The following is a 22,957-nucleotide window of genomic DNA, read 5'->3' as shown; positions in this document are numbered from 1 at the left end:
AAAATAATATGTTATCATAAAGGTTATTTCACTGTGTTCACAATAAATGGTGATAACTTATATGAATTTAAAAAAATTATGTAATGAAAATAACAATGTTATAAAAAAATATAACAATTTTTTAATATTAATAATAAATAATAAAGTATAGTGAATAAAACTGAAATATATTTTTTTAAAACTGAATAATGAATGATAGCTAAAAAAAAATAGGGGACCCTTGCTGCTCCACAATAGCATAAATAAATTAACTTAAATAATAATAGATAATTTACTTTGTGGTTCATAAGACTTCATTCTGGAGAACATTAGCTGTCCATTGATCCTTAGGTTTCATCTCATTTTCACATTTTTTAAAAATTATGTGCATGATAAGCCCATGTACAATTAATTGTCTATGGCTGAAAACTGATTCCAGTAGGTAGATTCCTACTTGGTTCAGAATTTGTCCTTGTGCTTTGATGGTCACGCAAAATTCTAACTGTAACGAAACTGTCTTCATTTAAAAGAAAATGGGACAGTAGTGTCAAATCAATTTAAGGCAGAAGTACTCGTTGTCCAACATTCACACGTGTTATAATTTCCACCGTCAAACTGTTATCATACATTTTTCTGACTATGTCACTGTGGATTAATTTGATGGTGCTTGCTGTGATGAGTGTTTTAAGACCCAAATTAATTATATATCTTAATTACTTGCTGACATACAGCAGTTTGAGTATATTTTTAATAGTGAGGAAATATGTATGTTCCTTCAAAACGTTCTTTGGAATTGTGTTGAGCTCATTTAATGGGGCTTGTTGTGACTGTTTTAAGACTAAATTCTCTATCTTAATTAGTTGCTAAGATATCTCGATTTGAATGCCATAAGGTAAGGCTTTGAGTACAAGAAAAGCTATGTTTCCTTAAAACTCCTCTCATAATTGAGTGAGCATAGTTGGTGAATGCTGATTATCTGTAGCCTGATGTAATGAGTGTTTTAAGACCCCCAACGAAGTCTGTAACTGAATTAATTAGTGAAGCAGAAAAACTAATTTTTTTTTATTTGTTTATCAAATTTTTTTAATACATAGATAAGAATAATTAAATATAAAGAATTTAACATTTTGTTTTCATTATTTATTTTGTATTCGCAGTAATGTCACATCAGTTTCATTGTAATATTTACAAAAGTAGCAGCTTCTACAATTAGGTACATCCAAATTTCATTATATTAATTTATAATCTATTATGTTGGACTTATTACAATTCACTAGCTGTATAATGTTAGTTTCCAAGAATTTTTATTGATACCATATTTAATTTATGTTTTGATCATGTCAGGTAATATATGAAATAGTTTCACGTGGTTCATCATGATGCAAAATCTATGAATCATGTTGATCTCTTTGTTCAAATTTAACATTTGATGGATATCAAACAAATATTACTCAGTTTAGAAAAACAAAGTAAAGCTACAGACGTTTGAAAACATTTAGTTATCAAATAGGAATTTATAATTTAAAGTAATTTTTATCCAAAAATTTTCGTACACTAATAAAACATTGAAATAAATTTTTACTATCATAAGATGTAATCTTTAATTGCATTATCAGTAATTAATTTATGCTTTAAGTACATTGAATTACCTTAATTGATACTCCCTCATAAAAAACTGTATACAATATATATATTTAAAAAAATAAAAATAAAACTTTATTCACCTTTGGTAATACAAATAATACATGTAGATGGTATTTATGAATGATGAAGATGAAGATGGCATAGCTTTTAACCGGTCAAAATACTTCTACAGATTCATTCTCATCATTTATGGACAGTCATTGTAAAACGTCTATCATAATAAGATGACGCTGGAACGGAATTGAATCCTTGTGTTAAGCAATAAAGGTAAGCGCTATAAAGGCAGTGATTCAACTGCTACTTCATACGATTAATAACAAGATCAGAAACTACTATAAGTGCTTTCTGGTATGGTGATTCTGCAATAGAACTTGCTAGTCGAGCTGCTTCTAAGCAGTGTTTTTTCGCCAAAAATCGAGTTTGTTCCAGTCCTTGTGATTTATGCACAAGTTCAAAAGCCTTTTCAACATCTCCAGCTTCCTGGAATCTTCGCATTATCATTGGATTCAGTTCTGGATACTGAAAAAAACAAAAAACATAAACATGATAAAACTTCCATCAAAATTTTAAAACAATTTTATTTTTCATAAATGAATTTAAAGAAATAACTAAAATAAAATGGAACAGGAATCTAATTAACCATATGGCAATGGGAAATATACTTTACTACTACAACTTAGTTAAATGAGCATTACCTTAAAAGTAATTTATGTTTTAGATGCAACAAGTAAGGAATGGGTAGCACCTGCATAGTCCAGCAGTGTAGTGAGGCTAAGTGAATTTTAGCAGTGGCAAAAAGACATCTGTGTTATTACTGCACATTTAGAAACAACCATTTAAAATGTATACACCAACTGAGAATCCTTCACTGTGAAGTATACTCAACAGTAAGATTTCTTTTAGCTAGTAGAATGACTGAAAAATAAATAAGTTATCTCTACAAAGTTTTTTGAAGAATCTAATGAGCAAGGGTGGTGAGAGAAAATGGTGTGATATGTTTGGAAATGGCTGGAACAATGTCTTTGATGAAGAATTATATAATGGGTTATGAGACTAGAAAGGTTCTATGTTTGAACCTCAGGTAGGCCAGACATTGTTCAAATACTACAAAAATTCATTTATAATATATCTCAAGATTGGATTGAGTAACCAATAATATTTGGTAAACATGTTTATCTAAGTACACCAACTTTCTATAACAAGAAATAATTACAGTGTAAATTTTTTAAGATAGTTACTATACTGAATACAATATTGTGATAGTACTAGTAACAGTAACTACTATATTTATACAGTATTTAATATTAATATTTATTTATTATTTAATATTAATATAATAGTATTTATATTTATTTTCATTGTTAACGTTTTTATATTTTTGAAAATTTATTATTAATTTGTTTTAATACAAACTTTTCTTTACTTGTTTTTTTTTTTTTACTTTTTGAAAGTTAAAGTTATTCTTAAATAAAGTTAAAGTTATTCATTGAAATGGCAGACTGTAATGTCATTCAGTAAAATAGCATCATATGTATGGACTGGTAGATTGCAATCAAGTTGAAGTATGCTGTTGCCTGTTTGCAAAACCTTTCTCTAATCATTGTTTGACAAGTGACTTTTTAAAAAATGTTGCATGAAAGTCTAAATGAGACTGGAAACCTTTTTCTTAGCACTCATACTTAAGAAATATGACAAAGCACAGGTTTAGTGGAGCTGAAAGAACGGGTACTAAAATATATTGAGGAAAATCTAGAGAACAGTATTAGAAAGGCTGTGTTAGATGAAGAAGCTTCTGTATGCTGATCATATGTGCTTAGAAAATTTTGTGAAGACTACTACTGTATTTACAACATGTACAGACAGTGCAAGTGATTTTTAAAAAACTAATAACTAATCTGTAATTTCTTTCTATAATATTGTTTCTGATCAAGTTGGATTCAACTGAAAAGGTTGATCAGTTTCCATAATAATCATTGGTGGGCACAAGAAAATCCTCATTGCCATTATGCAATCAAGGTTTCAGCAGTAATTTTCAACAAATGTTTAGCATAAAGTTTCTGTAATAATTAAGATTGTTGGTAACGTTTCTGTAATTAATCAGCAAACAATCAATTTTGAATAATTTTTGTTTGTTTGTTGATTAATTTTCATATATAAGCCGTCATAATTTTGGTTATAATGAAATGCTTAACATTTTTTTTGAAAATGAAGGAACAAAGGGTTTACAAAAAATTATATTTTTCAAAATTGAAAAAAGTGCAGTGAAAGTGAAAATTTTGGAAAAGGCTTTTGATGAGGATATTATGTCAACACTAAGGGTTTATGAGGTTTAATAAAAACTTAATTGTAATTCTAAGATGGTATATTTGAAATTCATGTTTATTATTTCAAATATATTATCATTAATTAAACCCCAACAATCAAGGTTCAGGAACAGGTAACAAGGAGAAGTTGAATCTAATTAAGAAAAATTCTGCTTTTAACTGGTCCTTCAGAAATTACAGATCAATAATTGTATTACAGTTGATAGGAGATTGAGATAACCATTCAACTAGCTAACGAGTAAGATGAATATAATTTGAACGATCCTTTCTTTTTTTTCATTTAAACAACTTACTTTTTCACAAGCAAAAAGTACAGGAGCAGTAGCCAGACCTAATTTAAGGTCAGCAGCTGTAGGTTTGCCCATTGCATCTGAAGAAGAAACAAAATCCAAAAGATCATCCACGAGTTGAAATGCCAAACCTACATTTCGACCGTACTGAAATGCAATCTCTGCTAATTTTTCATCAGCTCCAGCAAGCATTGCTACCTGAAAATGAAAAAATTAAAATAATATTTTATACAGAAAAATTATTGTATGAGGGTCACAACAAAAGTATTGAACAATGTCTCATTCAGACATGTTGCAATAAGAATAACTGAAAGCCTGTAGAATTCTCTAAAGCATTCTAACCATTAGGTACTGATAATTGCATTCACTAATTTAAAATAATTGGTTGTATGATTTCATTCAGTCATTATGATGATACTGAATTTCTATTACGTTAGGAAATTTCAGCATCTAACATTTACCAAAAGATTAAACTTTTGGATGAGCATCAGCAGCAAAATGCAGGTAAAACATTTTAAAGATGGGAATACTAATATCCAAAACTGATACTGTAGAGCTTTTTTAGCTCTACAATACTGGCTTTTAGTAAGCTTTAGAAACAAACTTTCTTTAGAATCAGGACTTCCTAGAAAGGAATATATACAATAACGATAGAAAATTACTTACTAATTGCCGTGTTCACACAAATCTAATTCATTTCTTATCTTCATAGCCTTTTCCATGCCTTTCTACTCTATGCTAACTGTTCTTCTGCTCCCAAATGATTGAAATCCTTCTGCACCTATCTTTACTATCTGAGTCTTGGTCTTTCTAGCAGTCTTTTCCCTCTGGGTTTCCCTTACGTAATTTCTTCAGCTTAGTCCCCATTAGTCTTCTTATTATATATTCTGACCAACATAATCTTCTTGCTTTCATGACAGCTACAGATGCATCTATAAACAACATTTTGATTTCAGTATTTCTCCTTATTCTAACTTCCTTCCACTTCAGTTTGACCAAATATCTTCTGTAGAATTTCACTCTCAAATATTAGTTTCTCATTCTTTTTTTGAAGGAGCTAAAATTTCATTTCTGGGTATTTGAGTAAACTGGGTTACAATTTTATATACTGTGATTTTAGTAAGTGTAAGAATAATTTTTTGACATCACTTTTCCACGAGCGTACATACTTGGTACTGTCAAGTTTATTCTGGATTTCTACATTTTCTGTACTCATCTTTTTTAGTAGCAATTTCACATAATCAACCTCATTCACTTATCTGTGGAAAATTTGCTGATGTAATTTCTCTCCATCTATATTATTGTAAGCTTTCTTAAAAACACTCACTTACCCCAACTATAAATGCTGCCAACTATAAAAAAATTTTCCTCAAATTTTTAATCCAATTATATGTTTATAGTACAAATAACCATCATACAAAGTAAAATTAAAATATGTTAGTGCAACAGCTTACTTTATATTTACTAAAAATGACTTCAAATGATTACGTACAATTAAACATTGAATTCCACAGGTGAAATTGACAGTAAAAGTCAAAATTAATATAAAATAATTTTGATATACTGTTGTTTAAATTCATACTATTCTAACAGGTTTTTTTAAACATACTTTCACTTATTCAATGGCCTTATTTACAATTAACAAAATATCTTCAAGAGCTGAATATATTCTAATATTACTACTCTAACATCAATTAAAACCAAATTTAAAACTTTAAAAATTAATAAAACTACTTTTACTTTTCCAGCAACAGCTGTATAGTGATATAGCAGTAAAAGAGAAAGTATGTAAATCTTGGAGATGACATTTTGTAAATCTCATATTTCAAGCCCACCTCAAACTGAAAAACACAAAAATCCAAGGAAGATTCCAGAAAGATGTATTTTATTTTGGTAAATATCTCTGGTCTGTCTGAATATAAAAACTATAAATTTGGCTCAAATATTTCAATAAATGGGGGGACTGAACCCATTAAATTTTTTAATTAATAAGACAAGGGGGTGGAGTATTTTCCACCATTTTAAAATTTCAACTTTTTGTGGGGGCATCATAGGAATTTGAAATCCAGTACAGAAGTAATACTATATTTGTTGTTTACTGAAATTCAAAGTCAATCAGACTTAGAAGTGGGGAAATAATTACCTTAATTGTTTTAGTTTTTTTATATATTTTTCTCAATATATTAGTAAAAACTCATGACATGAGTCTTGAGTTTACTTGGATAAAGTAAGTTTACATAAATTTTAGCTTTTGTTAAATTTTGGCTTCAATCTAAAAAGGGTTTGGCTTACCCAAAATTATTATGTTTTAAATTTTGCTTAATGTTTCTTAACTGGCTTAATCATTAAACACCAAATTTGGTCAAAGTATTTCTGAGTATTATTCTTTAATTGCATTAAGCTTTTGGTCCCTAGAGGAAAGTGTGTAAGGGGGTGGTATATCTATTTTCCCTGTTTTTTACACTATTCAATATCTTTACTGAGAAAGTTAAGCCAGTTTCCAGTTCTTTTTTTTTTTAATTAAAAAACTCAACATGTTTTCATACATGGTGTAAGTTTAGTATGTAACACAAGTTACATGTTATGTATGTGAATAGAAAGTTACCAGATTGATTTAAACACTAGGGCAAACAAATTTTGCTTTCAAATTTATTTACAATTTTCATTTAATTATTATAATTTGAGCATATAAATAATCTCATATAAAATAACATATTATGTGATATGCCTGATGACATAATTAAATTAACCAAAAATTATTGACTTTCTTATAGCATACTTCTACCAATCATCCAATCTAATTGAGACAACAATACTGATTGATAACAAAATTTACTTAATATGGAAATTACATGAAATGGTTAGAAAAGGAAAGACAAATAGAAAATAAGTTAAAATTATAACAAACAATATTTTAATCCTTCTAATTAAGATTTTATGTAATTAAGACTGAAAGGATTCTTTTCAAAAATGTGTTAGAGCTGCATAGAAATAAGTACAGAGTGGCTCAGAAAAATGGAAAATTTTGAATTTGATGTAGACAGTCCAATAGGTGTACATATGTGGGAGAAAGACATTAAACTGTACAGCAATAACAGACATTTAGTTGTGATGGAGTAGAGAAATGGTGCAGAACATGCGGTTGCTGTGAGGGGATTTTACTGACATGGTAACAGTGTGACAGCTGCACAAAGAGTGCTTTGACAACACTATGAGATCCACTTGAGATGAGAACACTTGACCCTCTCTGCGGTCCCTCTCTGCGGTCAAGTTCCTTCTATACACACAATCAAAATTTGGGTTCGAAACTTTGGAGAAACTGATTTGGCTTTGAAAAAACCTAGTGGGCTTGTATTGTCTGTACTTAAGCCAGAAAACATTGATGCCGTGAAACCTGTAGTAGTAAAGAGTCCTCGTCATTCGGTGCAGAAGATTGCCTCATCATTGGAACTTGGACATAGGAGTGTGCACAGAATTCTCCATAAACTGAAATTTCATTTTTATAAGTTTCAAACTGTCCAAGAACTGAAACCTAACGACTGTGTATTGCATCTGCAATTTTATAAAAAACTATTGTCTAAAATCAATGAGAATGCTAACATTATTTAAAATCTTTGGGTGCTAGATGAAGCCCATTTACAAGTGGATACGTGACTAAGCAGAACTTCTGTTACTGGTCACAAACAAACCCTGCTAAGCTTCACCAGTGCTAAACTTACTGTATGGTGTGCAGTTTCATATCGTGGGGTGATATGCTCTTACTTCTTTGAAGGTGAACAGGCTCTGCTGTCATTGTGACGTCTCAACATTATGTCAACATGCTAGACATTTTTTTGTTTTTAGGTTTCATTCTCTTCCAAATCTTGACCTTCAGCAAACCTGGTTTCAACAGGACAGAGCCACCTCACACGCTTCTGACAGTCTATGACAGCAGTGAGACATTTGTTTTGGGGATCGCATAATTTCAAAGACTACTAACATTGCTTGGGCGCCTCGATCTCCAGACCTTTCAGTTACGACTTCTTTTTATCGGGACATCTGAAGAGCATTGTATACCAGACTAGACCAAGAAACCTTGTTCAGCTCAAAACACAAATTGAAGAGGAAATTGCCAGCATTCTGGAGAACACAGGTGCCATGCTACGCAAAATTTTCAGAATCGACTTACTGAATATATATGGAAACATGGACAGTACTTAAGTGAAGTAATTTTTAAAAAATAATGTACACTGAAATTTCCACTCTTGTAGAGAATATTTTCAACATCAAATAAAGGTAGTAACTTTACTTTATTTTTTTTTAATTTTCCTGTTTCTCTGCATCATATTATTAAAATAAAAATTTACTGAAAATAGTTAAATTATTTATAAAAGTAAAAAAAAACTAAAATAAAATAATTGATAAAACAAATATAAATAAATTTATATTTCACATTCTGGCAATAACAGGCTTTCACCCAATTATACAAGTAATTACCATCCTGCATTTTTATTATGATAAAAAATTTAATTTGTTTGCGTGTGAAAAATGCCAAGCCTGTCTGGGATACAAACCCAGAAACTTCCAGATAAAGGACAGAGATTGCTAACACTCCACCACGGAAGATCAGTGGAGTGGTTAGTTGTAATAAGTAATGTGTATTTATTCATGATAATGTCACATAACCATTTAGGTAACAACAGCTGTTTACTCAGTTTACTGTTTAAACCATAAAAATATTTTTCTGGATATTTTATAAGACTTTTTAAAATTTCCTTATCTAATACAAACTTATCCTAATACAAATACTCTAACCATGTTATTAGCATCCTAATTTATTAGTGCTATTATTTCTTAGCCAATTTTTTTTTAAACTGAGAATCTAACTTAATGGAGATTTTATCCTATAGAGGTTGGAATTAAATAGACAATAAGTCAGTTGCAACAATATGGAATAAAAGATTGTTGATTAATTCCAGACTGAATTATTGTTGTTCAAGTAAATATGTTTAATAAATGTCTTTAATTTAAAATATAAAAAAAAAAAAAATAATGTTAAACAGAACATTCAAGCTTTAATAATGGATGTAAAACAATATGAATGCATTATTTTTGTTTTTTATTATTTTGGAAATGAGAGATGTAATATTTCTGTTAAAACTACAGCATGCTGTTAGTACTTGTTTTATGGAGGTTATGCATTATTTAATCTTTAATTATTATTAGTTTTATTAAATGTAGATTTCGCTGTAGCCATTTTGTTCTTACTTCAATTTTTAAGGTACATCCCAGACATTCTGAAATCATAAAAGATTCCTTATAAGAAATGGCTTATAGTAAGATATGCAGTGTACTAACTTATCCATAATCAGTATTATTTTTATTATTATAGTTTTATACGTGTTTTTTTAAAATTATACTATGTGTGTCACTAAACTCAGCCAAAACATGGTCCTTAATTTATTTGGGACAAATGGAAGTATAATCCCTGCTAGATTTTAATAATCCATCCAAGACACTTTCATCAAAATTTTAGCAGGATTCTAATAATTCTGTGAATATTCTTTCATTTTATTAGGTTATCAGGCAGCTGTTACCATGTTCACCATGCTATTTCATCAGATTAAAAACCCAGGATTATACCCATCAACAACTGTACTGTAGAGTGATCAAGACTGATTAATGAAATTGTTGGACATAGCCACTAAAAAGATTTCTAAAGTTATCAGAGGCTGTATTTGTTAAATATAAAGGGAACAATCTTAAAAAATAACTAGGTCTCTCAAATAAGACTACTTTTATCTTCTGTTAACAAGATGAAGTTATTAAAGTATTAAGAGTCACAATTAAAATATAATTCTGGGCCCAAGTTGGTCTAATTACAATGAAGGAGCAAGACCATGAAAGAGCAATGAGCTACTATAATTATCCAGCCTACTTTTTCACTTCTTACCTCTAGTAGCACTGATAAAATTTACCTCATATCAGCTATGACTCTTCGGTACAGTACAATACAAATAAAAAAACTGTAATGTGAAAATTGACTGTTTGGGGCAGTTTGTGGTGGCAAGAAAAAAGAATCTCTTACAACATACAAGTGCCCAGCCTATACCTGATTCATGAGAGTTACCTAATCAATTATAGTCATGACATTCTTATGACCAATGCAATTAGTTGTGTTAAAGAACTTTATAATTACTCAATAAAAGTTTTGAAGATTCGTTTTTTAACATGCAGTAATAAATTTGTTTCTGACCACCAAAAAATGAAGAACATGATTTTTATACTAATCAGCAAGCTTCTTTTTTATAAGGTTTCTTTTTAACTTTAGGTTTTCAATAAGGACTTATTATTATCTAACCTGTTACTTGATTATCTTAAATTACCTCGGTGAAAGCAACCTAGATGAAAACAAGGAGCATCTTATGTAGTTTTATTTATTTGCTGTTAATATGAATTGAACCTGTTTTTGTAGTATTATTAATTTATGTTTTTTATCCTTAAATTTTTTTTTATATTAGCATATAAATGTTTAATTTTGAATTTAATTCACTAATAATAATAACTGAAAATGTTGTATTTTAGTTTTCATATAATCTCAATGTTTTGCTACTTATAAAAAAGATTTTTCTTTTATATGGTTAAGTTAATAATAATTATAATAAATACTACAGGTTGCCTAAAAATAAAACTAAAAAATTAAAACTTGCATCGAACATCATATTTCAAACTCATTTTAATATTTCATATTATGATACTTTATAGTACACTTTCCTACATTTAGCTTAACTTAAGACTATAGAAACAGTAAAACACATCCTACATAAACATAAAAAGCGTAAAAACAATTGTGCAATGTATTTATTTATGTATACAATTTATATATAAAAACTCTTAATTATGAAAAAGGAAATCTTGCTCTCCACAAATTGGCAATATACATTAGAGAATTCTGGTGGATATAAGAAATAAATACATTTTACAAAAAAAAAAATAAATAAATAATAGCAATAATCTTACATTAGTCAGCAATTTTAACAATGTACAAAATCCATGGCTTTAAGTAAAAATGAAATAAATATTTTCAAACACCTCAGGCATCAGTTATCACTATATGATTTGTACAGATGCATAAAATTTATATATTTAATAGTAATTTCAAACATCTTATCGTTATTATTATAAAATTAAATTTAATTCTCTTATTTAATTAAAACACAAACTCATATCCATTATAGATTAAAACACAGATCCGTTACCTAATTCTTTTAAGATCATCTAAAATTCATATTAATGCAGATACAATGATTTAATAGATTTACTAACAAAGACATCTGTGAAGAAGATAAAAATGATAAATTAAGGCAAAAGTTAAACTACTCGATTAAGGTGATTAAAGATATATATCCATTCATGAATGGCTGGTCCGTTTTTAACAAAACTCTCAAGTCGGTTTAGCACTTTAAAAATATTCTGGGACATGCCATTGATTCTAGATCAGAAACCTTTTTTTCATTTTCTCACCCTGAATTTCATTATTAAAAACAGATTAATAACAAGGTTTAATCTCATAAAATTTTCAACAACTTTGTTTAAAACATTTTTTCTCATTATCAGTTTGTAATTATCCTGATTACAGCAGAGATTCACTGTCATTATAAATGTAACGAAGTGGAAGTTACCTTGTGGTTTGTTGATTAATTGAGCTCATAGCTTGCAAGTAGGCAAATTAAGTTTCAGTTTCAAAATATATATATATATATATATATATATAAAATAAACAATCACTACTGGGTTTGAACAGCTGTAATACTTAAAAAAAACTTTGTTCATTATTGAGAACACTACGATTAAACTAAGTTTATTAAATTCTAATAATTGTCATCCATAAAGGTTGCATAAGATTATTCCTTAGAATTAATAAAGATATGGAAATTTATTTGTACAACTGTTATTTCATAAAACTCCATTCTGAAGATGTAAAATCAAGCAGAAATATTAAAATTCAAACTGACAAAAACTATAATCAGATTTCTCAGTTTGAAGATGCACTAATAATCTAATACAATTTACTAAAAAAAACTTCAAATTTCCTAATGACAAAATGAATTATCAGAAAGATATACAAATTATCAAGCAAAAGGTCTAAGTTTATAACTAAAAAGTTAAATATTTAACTAATTTTTTCCTGAAATATCAACCCATCACGGCCAATAGTTACTACTTAAAAAACGTTTTACTGGAAAATTCAAGTAAAATTCAAGTAAATTCAAGATGAAAAGAACTTATTTATTTCTCTTTCTTATGATTAAAATTATTACACAATTAGAACAAAAAATTATGTAACTTACGGCTTTTAAAGAATTAGCAATTAGACTGGCAGTTTTACGATATGTTTTCGTCAAATAATGTGCAAACCTCTCGTTTTCTGTTTCTTTTGAACCAAGCTGCATAAATTCTCCTTGGACCAGTTCAGTAATAATCTAAAAATAAAAATTAAAACTGTTTAAATAAAATGGACTGATTTAATGTTGTTGCTGACAAGTACAGTTCAATATTTTGTGATATCATTAAACATTTTTCACAATATTAAAACATTCAAAATAGAAAAAAAATTTAGTGTTTTCTATAAGCATTATACATCTTTTTGATTATGAATCTACTATGAAAAGAGGCCAAATGAAAACAAAAACAAAAAAACATAAAACTTCTGAAAAATAATTTGATAAGATTTCATTTCTTCAAAGATAAATTAAATATTAAATTGTTCTAGTTCTTTCATTCTCTTCAGTTCTGAATGAATAAGTTTCGTAGACAAAAATTTTTTTTTTTCTAAAACTATTTTTTTATATATTCCTCACTAGAAAAAATTAAAGAAAGATAATGGTACACTCACAAAAAGTGTCATCAAATTACAAATATTCAACAACAAAAAACTAACATTAATTCTTATTAACACATATACAAATACAATTTCAATTAAATAATAGTACTTTCTTATAACAAACAGAAAAGATATGATGAGATAATACTAGACTTACTTTTTAGTAGAAGTAGAAGAGTCAGCTTTACCTGAGAAGACCTTTGGCCTTTACTATGGTTTCTTTTGCAACTCCCAGATAAAATAAAATTTTCCAGACAGTCTAATAGGCACATAACCACCATAATTGATCCCCCAAAAAACAAACAGTTATTATATCATCTACTAAAAGGTGCCCATATAATACAACATATAGAACCAAAGTGACAGACATCAGCTTGTGACGACCTCTATTATGCTGAGCTGAAGAGACCCACACTTCATCTATTGGCATATTGAATAGTGAGTTTATTCGATGACTAATAACATCACATAACCTGATGAATAATTTTTAGAAACATGCAAACTTTTTAAAATATTATATTAGCTCTGTTATATTAGCTCAAATAATATTTGTCAGTTTGGTAATTATTAGTTATTAGATAACTGTTATTATTACTTGTTTATATTCTTTTTTGTTAGTATTAATTTACCTTTATATAAAAATGAGTAGATTAAGTTTAACTTTTGTTAAAGTAAGAGAATTTTGTTATTTAGGTAGTAAAGTTTCAATGGACAAAGTAATGGAGAAATCAAAAGTTTGAAACAAAGAAAATTTTCATGGAGAAAATAAATTTGTTCAATCAAATATAGATCTGAATATCTAAAAGAAATTAAAAGTGAAGAGATTATAAGATGAATAGCAAAGGAGAGACATTTGTAAAGAGAAGAAAATGACATGAAAATATGAATTAAGACATCAATATTTAGTTAATTTAATTTGATGATGGAAGGTCATGTAGATTGTAAAAAAAAAAAATAATAGAATAATATTAAAACTGGAATAAAAGAAATAATTGAGGATGTAAACTGTTGTAAATGAGTTGAGATTACAATATTACCACAGCGTAGAAAAAAAATTAGAATAATAATATCAAATCAGACAAATGGTTAATTATTTCAAAAATAATTGATTTCACTAATTTCCCTTTATATACTGGTTAGTGTTTAATAACTGAAATACATATCTTGTTTTAAATTTTTATTTATTTATAAATAAATGGTTATTGAGTGTTTTCTGTTTACAAATCTATTTCAATAATTTATCATAACTTTTTCTTTATATATAAACTATGTTATTTATAATGTTGGTCTAACATGCACATAACTGTTTAGGAAGAATATAATTCTTTTCTATAAAAAATAATGTTTTAACACTAATAACAAGGTAATTCATACTCAAAGAGAAATCTGGTTCTTGTTTCCTATTTCAAAGAGTCACAGTTTCGTTAATACAATGGACAAGGGGAATAACCTGGAGATTTTTTTGGCTAAATGTCAATTAGTATTCAATATGAGAAAAAAAATTTAATATCAAATTATAATGACAGCAATTCCCCTCTCAATGAAAGAGGAGTGATATAGATACAACAAAGAAGAGAAAAACAATGAAAAAATGTGGAAAAATATTAAGAGTAAAAAAGAAGGCTAAATGAAATGAAAACTGATCATTTTCAGCTGGCCAAAATCAAGAAAAAAATGACGTCAGATTTATCTGATGTCATTTATTCAGAGATATTTTAAGTTTATATTATAAGACAGACAAAATTTATTTCTAAGATGAATTAATAATCATCTAGGTCAGGTAGTCTCAGGTTCAATTACCATCTCTGGTTTACTGCCTCAAAAAATGTCAGGCAAAGGTCAAATTTTTTTTATTTACCATTTCATCTTGTTAAAATAATTGTGTAGCATATTTGGGATCACAACAAACAAAATAAAAACAAAAACATCTACAAAGTATTAAGAGTTCTACAAACTACTCATAAATAAAAAAATAATAAAACATAACTTTATACTTTTTTTCAATTAGTAATTTTATAATAGAATTTCAGAAATAATAATAATAATAATAATAATAATAATAATAATAATAATAATAATAATAATACCTGACTGAGGACTAATGTAACATCATCGTTTCGTAATCGGGCAATCATCATTGCTCCTACAGCTAGAATATAATCACCGGCCATTGTAACCTGCAATATACAAATTAATAACTTCAATTAAACTATGTAGACACATTTTATTTCCCAACAATAAACATATATAACCTGTTTAAAGTTATTAGGCTAAATAATATCACAGATTATTTTATTATATAATTTTAAAAACGGGGTCAACATAAGTGTAATAGTATCATTTAATGAGAACATAATTTACATGTAATAGCTATTAACAAAAAAATTTCTTACTAATGAATGTCAAGGTCTATGAATTCTTTATGTTCACAAAGCAGTACTTACTTGTCTACTTTTTAACAGGTTTATTTTTTATTATTTTAATTATCAGATGAATATCTATGCACTCAAAAACATTCAAAATTAAATTTATTTTATAGCAGACTGATGAGTTAATCACAAAAATATGTATAAATTATAAGTTACAGTAAGAATTTTTAGGACCTTGTGGGCAGCAGAGTTTTGCAAATCATTTTTATTTTCCTCAATGATGGTTTATTCTGCTTGTTACAGGTGAATCCCAAAAGGTCCTGGTACATCCCAATGAAATAATATTTTAACAACACATATCATTAAATCTAGTTTTATCATTAGATTTTATATCTGAATATACAATACAAACTTCACCATACACTTCTCTTTATTACAATTCTGCAGTAATCTTTAAAAACTAAACTTACTAATCCATTAATTTCATGTAGTCATTAGTAAAAAACTTTTTTTGCAATTGCCAGCCCTGTCTATGCAATGCGTGTCCAATCCTTATAGAGCATTATGGGGGAATTTTTACCAAGGAAGCAACAACACATTATTTATCCATGATTTTACATACATTTTTTAAATTATATAAATCCAGTCAAAGAGGTCCTAACAACAACACCAAGCTGTGTATCATATGGAAGTATCCAACTGAACATAAACTATTCAGTTAGGCCCTCACTGGAAGTGATGTAGTATCAAAATCAAATTTCAATATCAGATTTCAAAATGACTTTTTTAAATGTTGATAGAAATCATCATGAAGCAAGATAAAGTTTAAAAGTTAAAATATAATAATATAAATCTTGAACCTAAATTAAATATTAGCAGCTACAAAATTCTCTGCTCCTGCCAAAAGGTTTAAGGAGTGCTGAATATTTCTTGGTTTATAAGTTACATATGTTTTTATGAGTTAAGTTGTGCTTTTTTTTTGTTCTGTTTCAAAAGACTAAATTGTATACAAATAGTTAATTAGCATGTACGATATTTTCAATTTTTATAATGTATAACAATCTATTAATTATATATGGCATTGTACATCCACACACAGGCGTAACTGGTCTACATCTACAGTACTGTGTAATTTGTAAAAGAGTATAATAAATAATGATAAATAGATATTACATACAACAAAGTTTAAATTGAATATATGGTGGGGAAATGTAGACAGCGTTGGTGAACAATGAATATGCCAAACAGTTTTGAAACTATTCAAAACTAGAAAGCAAGACAATTATTATAAATTTGAGATAAATATAATAATTGAAGAACAAAAGGTTAAAGTAAGTTTTAACTATGATTGATAAGTTAGGCTCTCAAAAAATTAACAATGGATACTGCTGTTGAAAAGTGCAATAATAATTTAAAATAATTATAAACCATTGATATTACAGGGAAAAGTGAGAGAGAGAGAAAAAAACTGAGTGAATGATTTATTTTAGACAAAGTTCAATAATGATTTAATTTAACAAACTCGCTTATACTACGACAGAGTGGAGAGGATAGCTACTCCTGAAAGAGTGATAGTAATTTAATTCTATAGGTCAGAACAAAAAATAATAAATGAAATCTACATTTGTACTCTGCTTGCTGACATTTTCACAACATTTAACAGTTAGTTTGTAATAATCTGTGTAACTACAGGTTGTTTTAATGAAAAAATTCATAAATAATCTTTTATCAGGTGGAAGCCAGAAAAACACATGTTTTCTGCTTTTTATGATCTGATCATCATTTTATTACCCAAAAACAAAAAAATATACTGCATTATACAAAGAAATTATTCATATTTAAATAATAAAAAATAGCAAATGATTTTGTAATAAGTGCCACTTAAAGTAGGCAAAGTTACTAAAAAGGTTATAAACGAACGCTGAAAATGACATGAAAATGGATTATTTAATTCCATCTCCAAAGACCTAAAATTGCTCAACCAAATTTACAAAATAAATAGATGTCTGTGAAAAAATATATATATGATTCAGGAGTAGTTTATTCTCCACCAAAGTAAAAGAATAACAAGAACAGTAGTGCAAAATTTACTAAGATCCTTATTTCTTTAGAATACCTTTTAAAATATTTAAATAATTAGCTTACCTCAGATAAATATCAGAATATTTAAAATTTGAATGTTACTTAAAATTAACATAACTGAACTAAATAAACAATCAACCCAATTTTCTTCTTATTTTTGAATTTTCACTAAAACTAATGGACTTAAGAAAAATATAAATTATTTGCTTATAGAAACAAATATTAAATAAAATCCAAGTCTTTTTGGAGTTATAATATCACTTATTAACTCAAAACTCTAATATAATTAATTCATTTCAATCCATGCAAAGGCTATAAATGAAAAGTCTTGGTATATTAAATTTTTTTTAATCATATTTATATCTGTAAATAAAGAATAAAAATTTTAGAAATATTATGTTTATTCAGGGTTGAGTATGTGATTTGATTAAAAGATATGAATGCAACAGAAAGTTACGAGATTATAATGAAAGTACTTGGATACATAAGATATGTAATATAATTATTAACAGACAAAAACACATCTGAGGCAGAGAGAATGGTAATTGAAAAAAAAAATTAATCGAAGAAAAAAAACCAGTTAGATAAGATTTTTGCCAGTAGATTAAATTATCAAATAATGTGAGCATTCTACGCATAAGTTCAGAAAGTTTTATGAAATTTCATTTCTAATTTTAATAAGTATCCTTTCTTTCTAATTTTTATCTTTACTATATTACATGTCGTTGACCCGGCATGTAATATAAACAGTTCAAAACTATTTTGTTTGCAAATGATGCAAATTTTTTTAACAATTACAGAAAATGATTCTTTGTTATACGACAAAAGATCTATTACACTCAACAGCGTTATTGTCTGTTTTTCTGCTAATGACCTTTCAATAGATATGAAGAAATCAAATTATTTGTAGTTTACAATTAAAAATTCATTTTTTAAATGTTAATATTAACAATGAGGTTTTATCAAAAAAAGTTGTATTCAATTTTGGGAATTAGTCTTTTAGTTATTAGTCTATTATAGAACCCCATATTGATAAGTTTAATTAATCAAGAGAATTAATAAAGCAGATTTATAATACATATATAATGTCAATTACAAAAACTGAATTTGTTTACAGTAATCTATAATACTCATGTTAATTTAATCATAGGATACAATATTATTTTTTGAGGAAGGAATCTTTAGTTATTAATTTTTTCAGGTTCAAAAATAAATGATTAGTTTGTTTTAGACATCCCTGTTGTGAATTGTTAAAAAAAAATCAAAAAAATCTTGCATTGTTATTATTAAACTTTCAGTCATGGATTGTAGAATTCTGGATATAATCTCCCATAATCTCAAGGGTAAAATATTGTATTAAACAATTATAAAGTAAACTTTCTTTTATCAATTTTTATCAATTTTTTCAAGTAAAAAATATATTTAATTAGATGCATGATAAGTTGAAAATATTAATAATAAATATTATATTATTTAAAAAGATGAGAGTATCTAATTTTTTCAGAATCAAAGATATTTATCATGTAAAAAAATATATATTGAGAAATAATGAAATTATTCTGCTGAATTTCAGTTAATAAATTAGTGTTGTTAATTCTATAGTGACAAGATTAAATATAACAATGAACATTCTATGTTGGTGTCATTAAAAAAAGATTATTACAAGATGATCCAAAGATGTCAAGTTTGGATAGATTTAATTTAAAATTAAATCTTAATTTTTTAAATATGTCAACTTGTGTATAAAGAAAAATTTATTTAAATAGTTAGTTATATATTTTTTTCCCTAAAAAAAAAAATTTAGTAATTATATAATTTGTGGCATTTATAACTGTAAAGACTGTTATAATATATTTCAAATTTACATTTACTATAACACAAAAAATGTATGGAAGGACTAAAACTCAGTTTCCACAATTTCTAATAAGAAAACAGATAAAATAAAATTTAAGTAAAAAAATGTTTTTTATCATTACAACATGTTTACTAGAAATCAGAGGAAGTGTTCTGTGTAGACCTTCTGCCCTTATGCATTTACAACATCAGTGAACCACTTAATTTCACCTATTTTTCAAATAAACTAAAAAAATTGACTGAATTTTCAATTACAGCTTGAGATAGTTAGAGTCATTTAGATTTGGAGAAAATGAATCCTTGAATGAATAATCACAATAAGCATTACATATTAATGTAATGCTTATCCAATTGCTTCTTAACATTCTATCTATTCAAAAGAAAGTTTGATTGATGTTATCTTAACTTGAAGAACATAGTGAGCAGATGGCCCACCACATTGTAGCCAAACATAGAGGCAACCGATGTCATACTGGGTTGTTTTATAGCTCAGAAATAACATCTCAAGATATAAATTGTCTAAAACACTTCTGTTGAAAAAATAATATGTTAATATTTTTTTTTTGTGAAAATTTTTTTTTTTACCAAACGTGAAATCCAGGCACGAAGTCCCTTCTTCATAATTACATAAAGATATTTATCAGACCAATTAACACAATTATTATGATGATTTACTAACCGATCCAGTTTTAAGAATGCTTCCTTCTCAGACCATACAACTAAGCTAAAGAAATGAGTATCTGCACCATTATGAATAAATTCATCACAAAATTCCATCTTTCTATCAAGATCCTTTTCATGAAGTAATCTTGGTTGATAACACTTAAACTTAAATTAACTTTTAATTTTTCATAAACTTTTTCAGGATGTTGCCAGCCTAATGAAGGCCTTTTTGATTGATTTTAAAAATCTCTCTACTAATCTATAAAAAAAAAATTATTTATTTTCTAAAATACAACTAACTAGGTCTATCCAATCATGAAGGATATTTAAAGCCTCCAGTGTTTTCAAATTTTATGTTCAGCTTATGCAAGTGTTAATGCTTCAATAATGGAGAATTAGAAATTTCATGCATATGTATAATTTATTATAGATAACAACAGTATATATAATATTGTATCAGCATCTTTTTATACTTTAAATGCAAAAACAGATAAAAAATTTAAAGAAACTTTTGTGGATAAAAAATTAATTGAACAACTGAATAGTAATTACATAAGAAAATTAGTACCAACTGCAAAACCAAAATTTTGCCACAAGTAACAGAATTTAAGTCCATGTGCTGGGGTTTATTTGATTATGAATAATTAACTTATGCAGATAATAAAATAATTAGTAGTAAGTAATAATTTTTCACCAATCACTTCATCTTCCTTGTTAAGATAATGAACATAATACAACCAAAATCATATAAATAAAAATTAAATAAAACTTTTTTTTTAAATATGTAGAATACTAGTTTAAATTGATATAATAATGTAATTAATGTAAGAGTGATAACATGAAAAATAGATAATACATGGAATAAAAAATTAAAAGTATAAAAAGATTTAACTTTCACCTAAATGAAACTATGACTTCATCACCTACATTAATGCCATTTGTAACACTAATAGAGAAAGGAACTAAAGCAGGGTTTTAAAAGGATCCTCTCAAAACAGTGAGTCATATAGATTTTAACCTGTTTAGAAAAAAGGGGAACTGCAGGATGATATTAATTATAAAGACTAATTAGAAAAATTGCTTACACAAAGAATCTGTTAAAGAACAAACTACCAATGTGATAATCATAATAAAAAACATTGTAATGGCAATTAATAGTAATTAAAACTTTAATTAGATAAAAAATCAATAAAATACACATGTTATTATGGATGTAATTTTAATTTAATTAACTATAATAATTTATATTAAAATGTAATAAGCAATTACTGTTATAAATAATCTATTTTAATCTGGTAAACACATTAAAAAAAAAAAAAACCACTAAAAAATATTACAATGCTAACAAAATTAATTTACTCATACATAAGTACTAATTATCAATTATTACAAACAATTACAAAACTAATTTCACTGGTGAGATTTTTTTTATCTGTGAATTAACTATGTAATAATTATTTGTGTGAGAAAAAGTCTTCAATTTTGGTAATTACACCCTTTACTTTATAAATTTCAACACAACATATTCTTTCATTTTTAAATAATGTTATTACTCTACCTTGACTTATAAAATACTTCTGTGAATTTTAAAATTTTGAAATAAAAAATCAACACGAAAAAGATGTAATTTTAATAAAAACTTATTGGAGATTATATCTATAATAATAACAACGATGCCATAAAATATAAATGACTAAAAATACATATTTATTTATTTTCTAAATAACAAGGAGACAAAAGTAGGATTAGACAAAATTGCAGTCACTTTACGACATATGAATTTTATACTGAATAACGACAGAAAAGTCTAATCTGGGTTTAAACGCAGAATCTTCTAGATGAAGAACAGAAATGCTACCATTCTGCCAAAGAATCAGCAGAACAGGCAAAGTCAGTAAAAAAGAGAAACAAAAAATAATTAAAAAAAATTATAAATTAAATCACTAAGGGAAATTCAAATGATGCTAAATAGTGAAATTTAAAAAAACTATTTAAGCTCAAAAATAGCTAAGCAAAACATTGTAATTTTAGAAATCGAAAACGTTGCTTGAAAACATTTCAAAAATCAGTGATATAATATTTGGATTGAAATTTTTTACATTCTGGCTTTAAAAAAGGTATTAGTTTGACTTAAGATCACAAATCCTACAGCACTAGATGAAGAATTATGAAGATAAAAAAATTATATATTTTTTATTATCCTTTATTCTAGGATAATATAAAATATCCTAGGTAACATGGTAAACTATATTTTCTTATCTGATAAAACTATAACACCTCCAACAACTCAGAGTAGCGTCCTTGAATGATGGGTGTGAAGTAAGATAAACTGTTACAACCAAAATTGTATTAATAGATTGGTTTCAGTAAGATTACTTAAGATAAATACTGTTGGATACAGTTTTAATGGTTGCTATTGACATTTATTCTGGCTAACGATGTCCATATCAGTTCACACATGACACTGACATACATAAATATACGTCTATGTGAATGTGTGTAAGTCTCAACCAAAAAGGTTGTAGGCAATCTGAGATATAAAATACATTACTCTAGAAACTGGCATTGCCACTTTTAAGTAATGAACGCCAGGCTTACTGAGGAAAATTATGAATTAAGTGGTTTCTCATTATATTCTTCATACACTTCTTCATACACCTGAATATATGCATTAGTATGACAAACTCACCTAAATACAAAGGATGTTCAGCAGTATAAGTGACTCTCTGTTCACTAAAGGTACAGTACAATAAGCATCATTATTCTTAAAGAAAGCAAATTAGACTTAGAAAGCATATTAAAAAGCATATTTTAAACTTCGAGAACTACGTTTGTGTAACAGTCATAAGACTGACAGAGGGATAATGTAAAGCAACAAATTAATATATC

At 27.1% G+C, this 22,957-nt stretch overlaps 1 protein-coding gene across 1 annotated transcript in view; it reads right to left on the bottom strand.

The window, feature by feature from the left end:
* Positions 1-1,668: 1,668 nt before the first annotated feature.
* Positions 1,669-22,957, bottom strand: part of qless (decaprenyl diphosphate synthase subunit 1 qless) — a 456,058-nt gene continuing 434,769 nt past the window's right edge. Inside the window, exons 5-8 of the mRNA XM_075374783.1 lie at positions 15,188-15,277; positions 12,568-12,699; positions 4,241-4,435; positions 1,669-2,142 (exon numbers count right to left, since the gene is read on the bottom strand). Of these exons, the coding sequence (XP_075230898.1) occupies positions 1,921-2,142; positions 4,241-4,435; positions 12,568-12,699; positions 15,188-15,277 (639 nt within the window). The 3' untranslated portion in view covers positions 1,669-1,920. The remainder of the gene's footprint in view (positions 2,143-4,240; positions 4,436-12,567; positions 12,700-15,187; positions 15,278-22,957) is intronic.

This window comes from Lycorma delicatula, chromosome 9 (assembly GCF_047948215.1).
Source record: "Lycorma delicatula isolate Av1 chromosome 9, ASM4794821v1, whole genome shotgun sequence".
Lineage (NCBI taxonomy): Eukaryota > Metazoa > Arthropoda > Insecta > Hemiptera > Fulgoridae > Lycorma > Lycorma delicatula.
The sequence above is the reverse complement of the archived record's forward strand: the minus strand, read 5'-3'. Positions and strand labels throughout refer to the sequence as shown.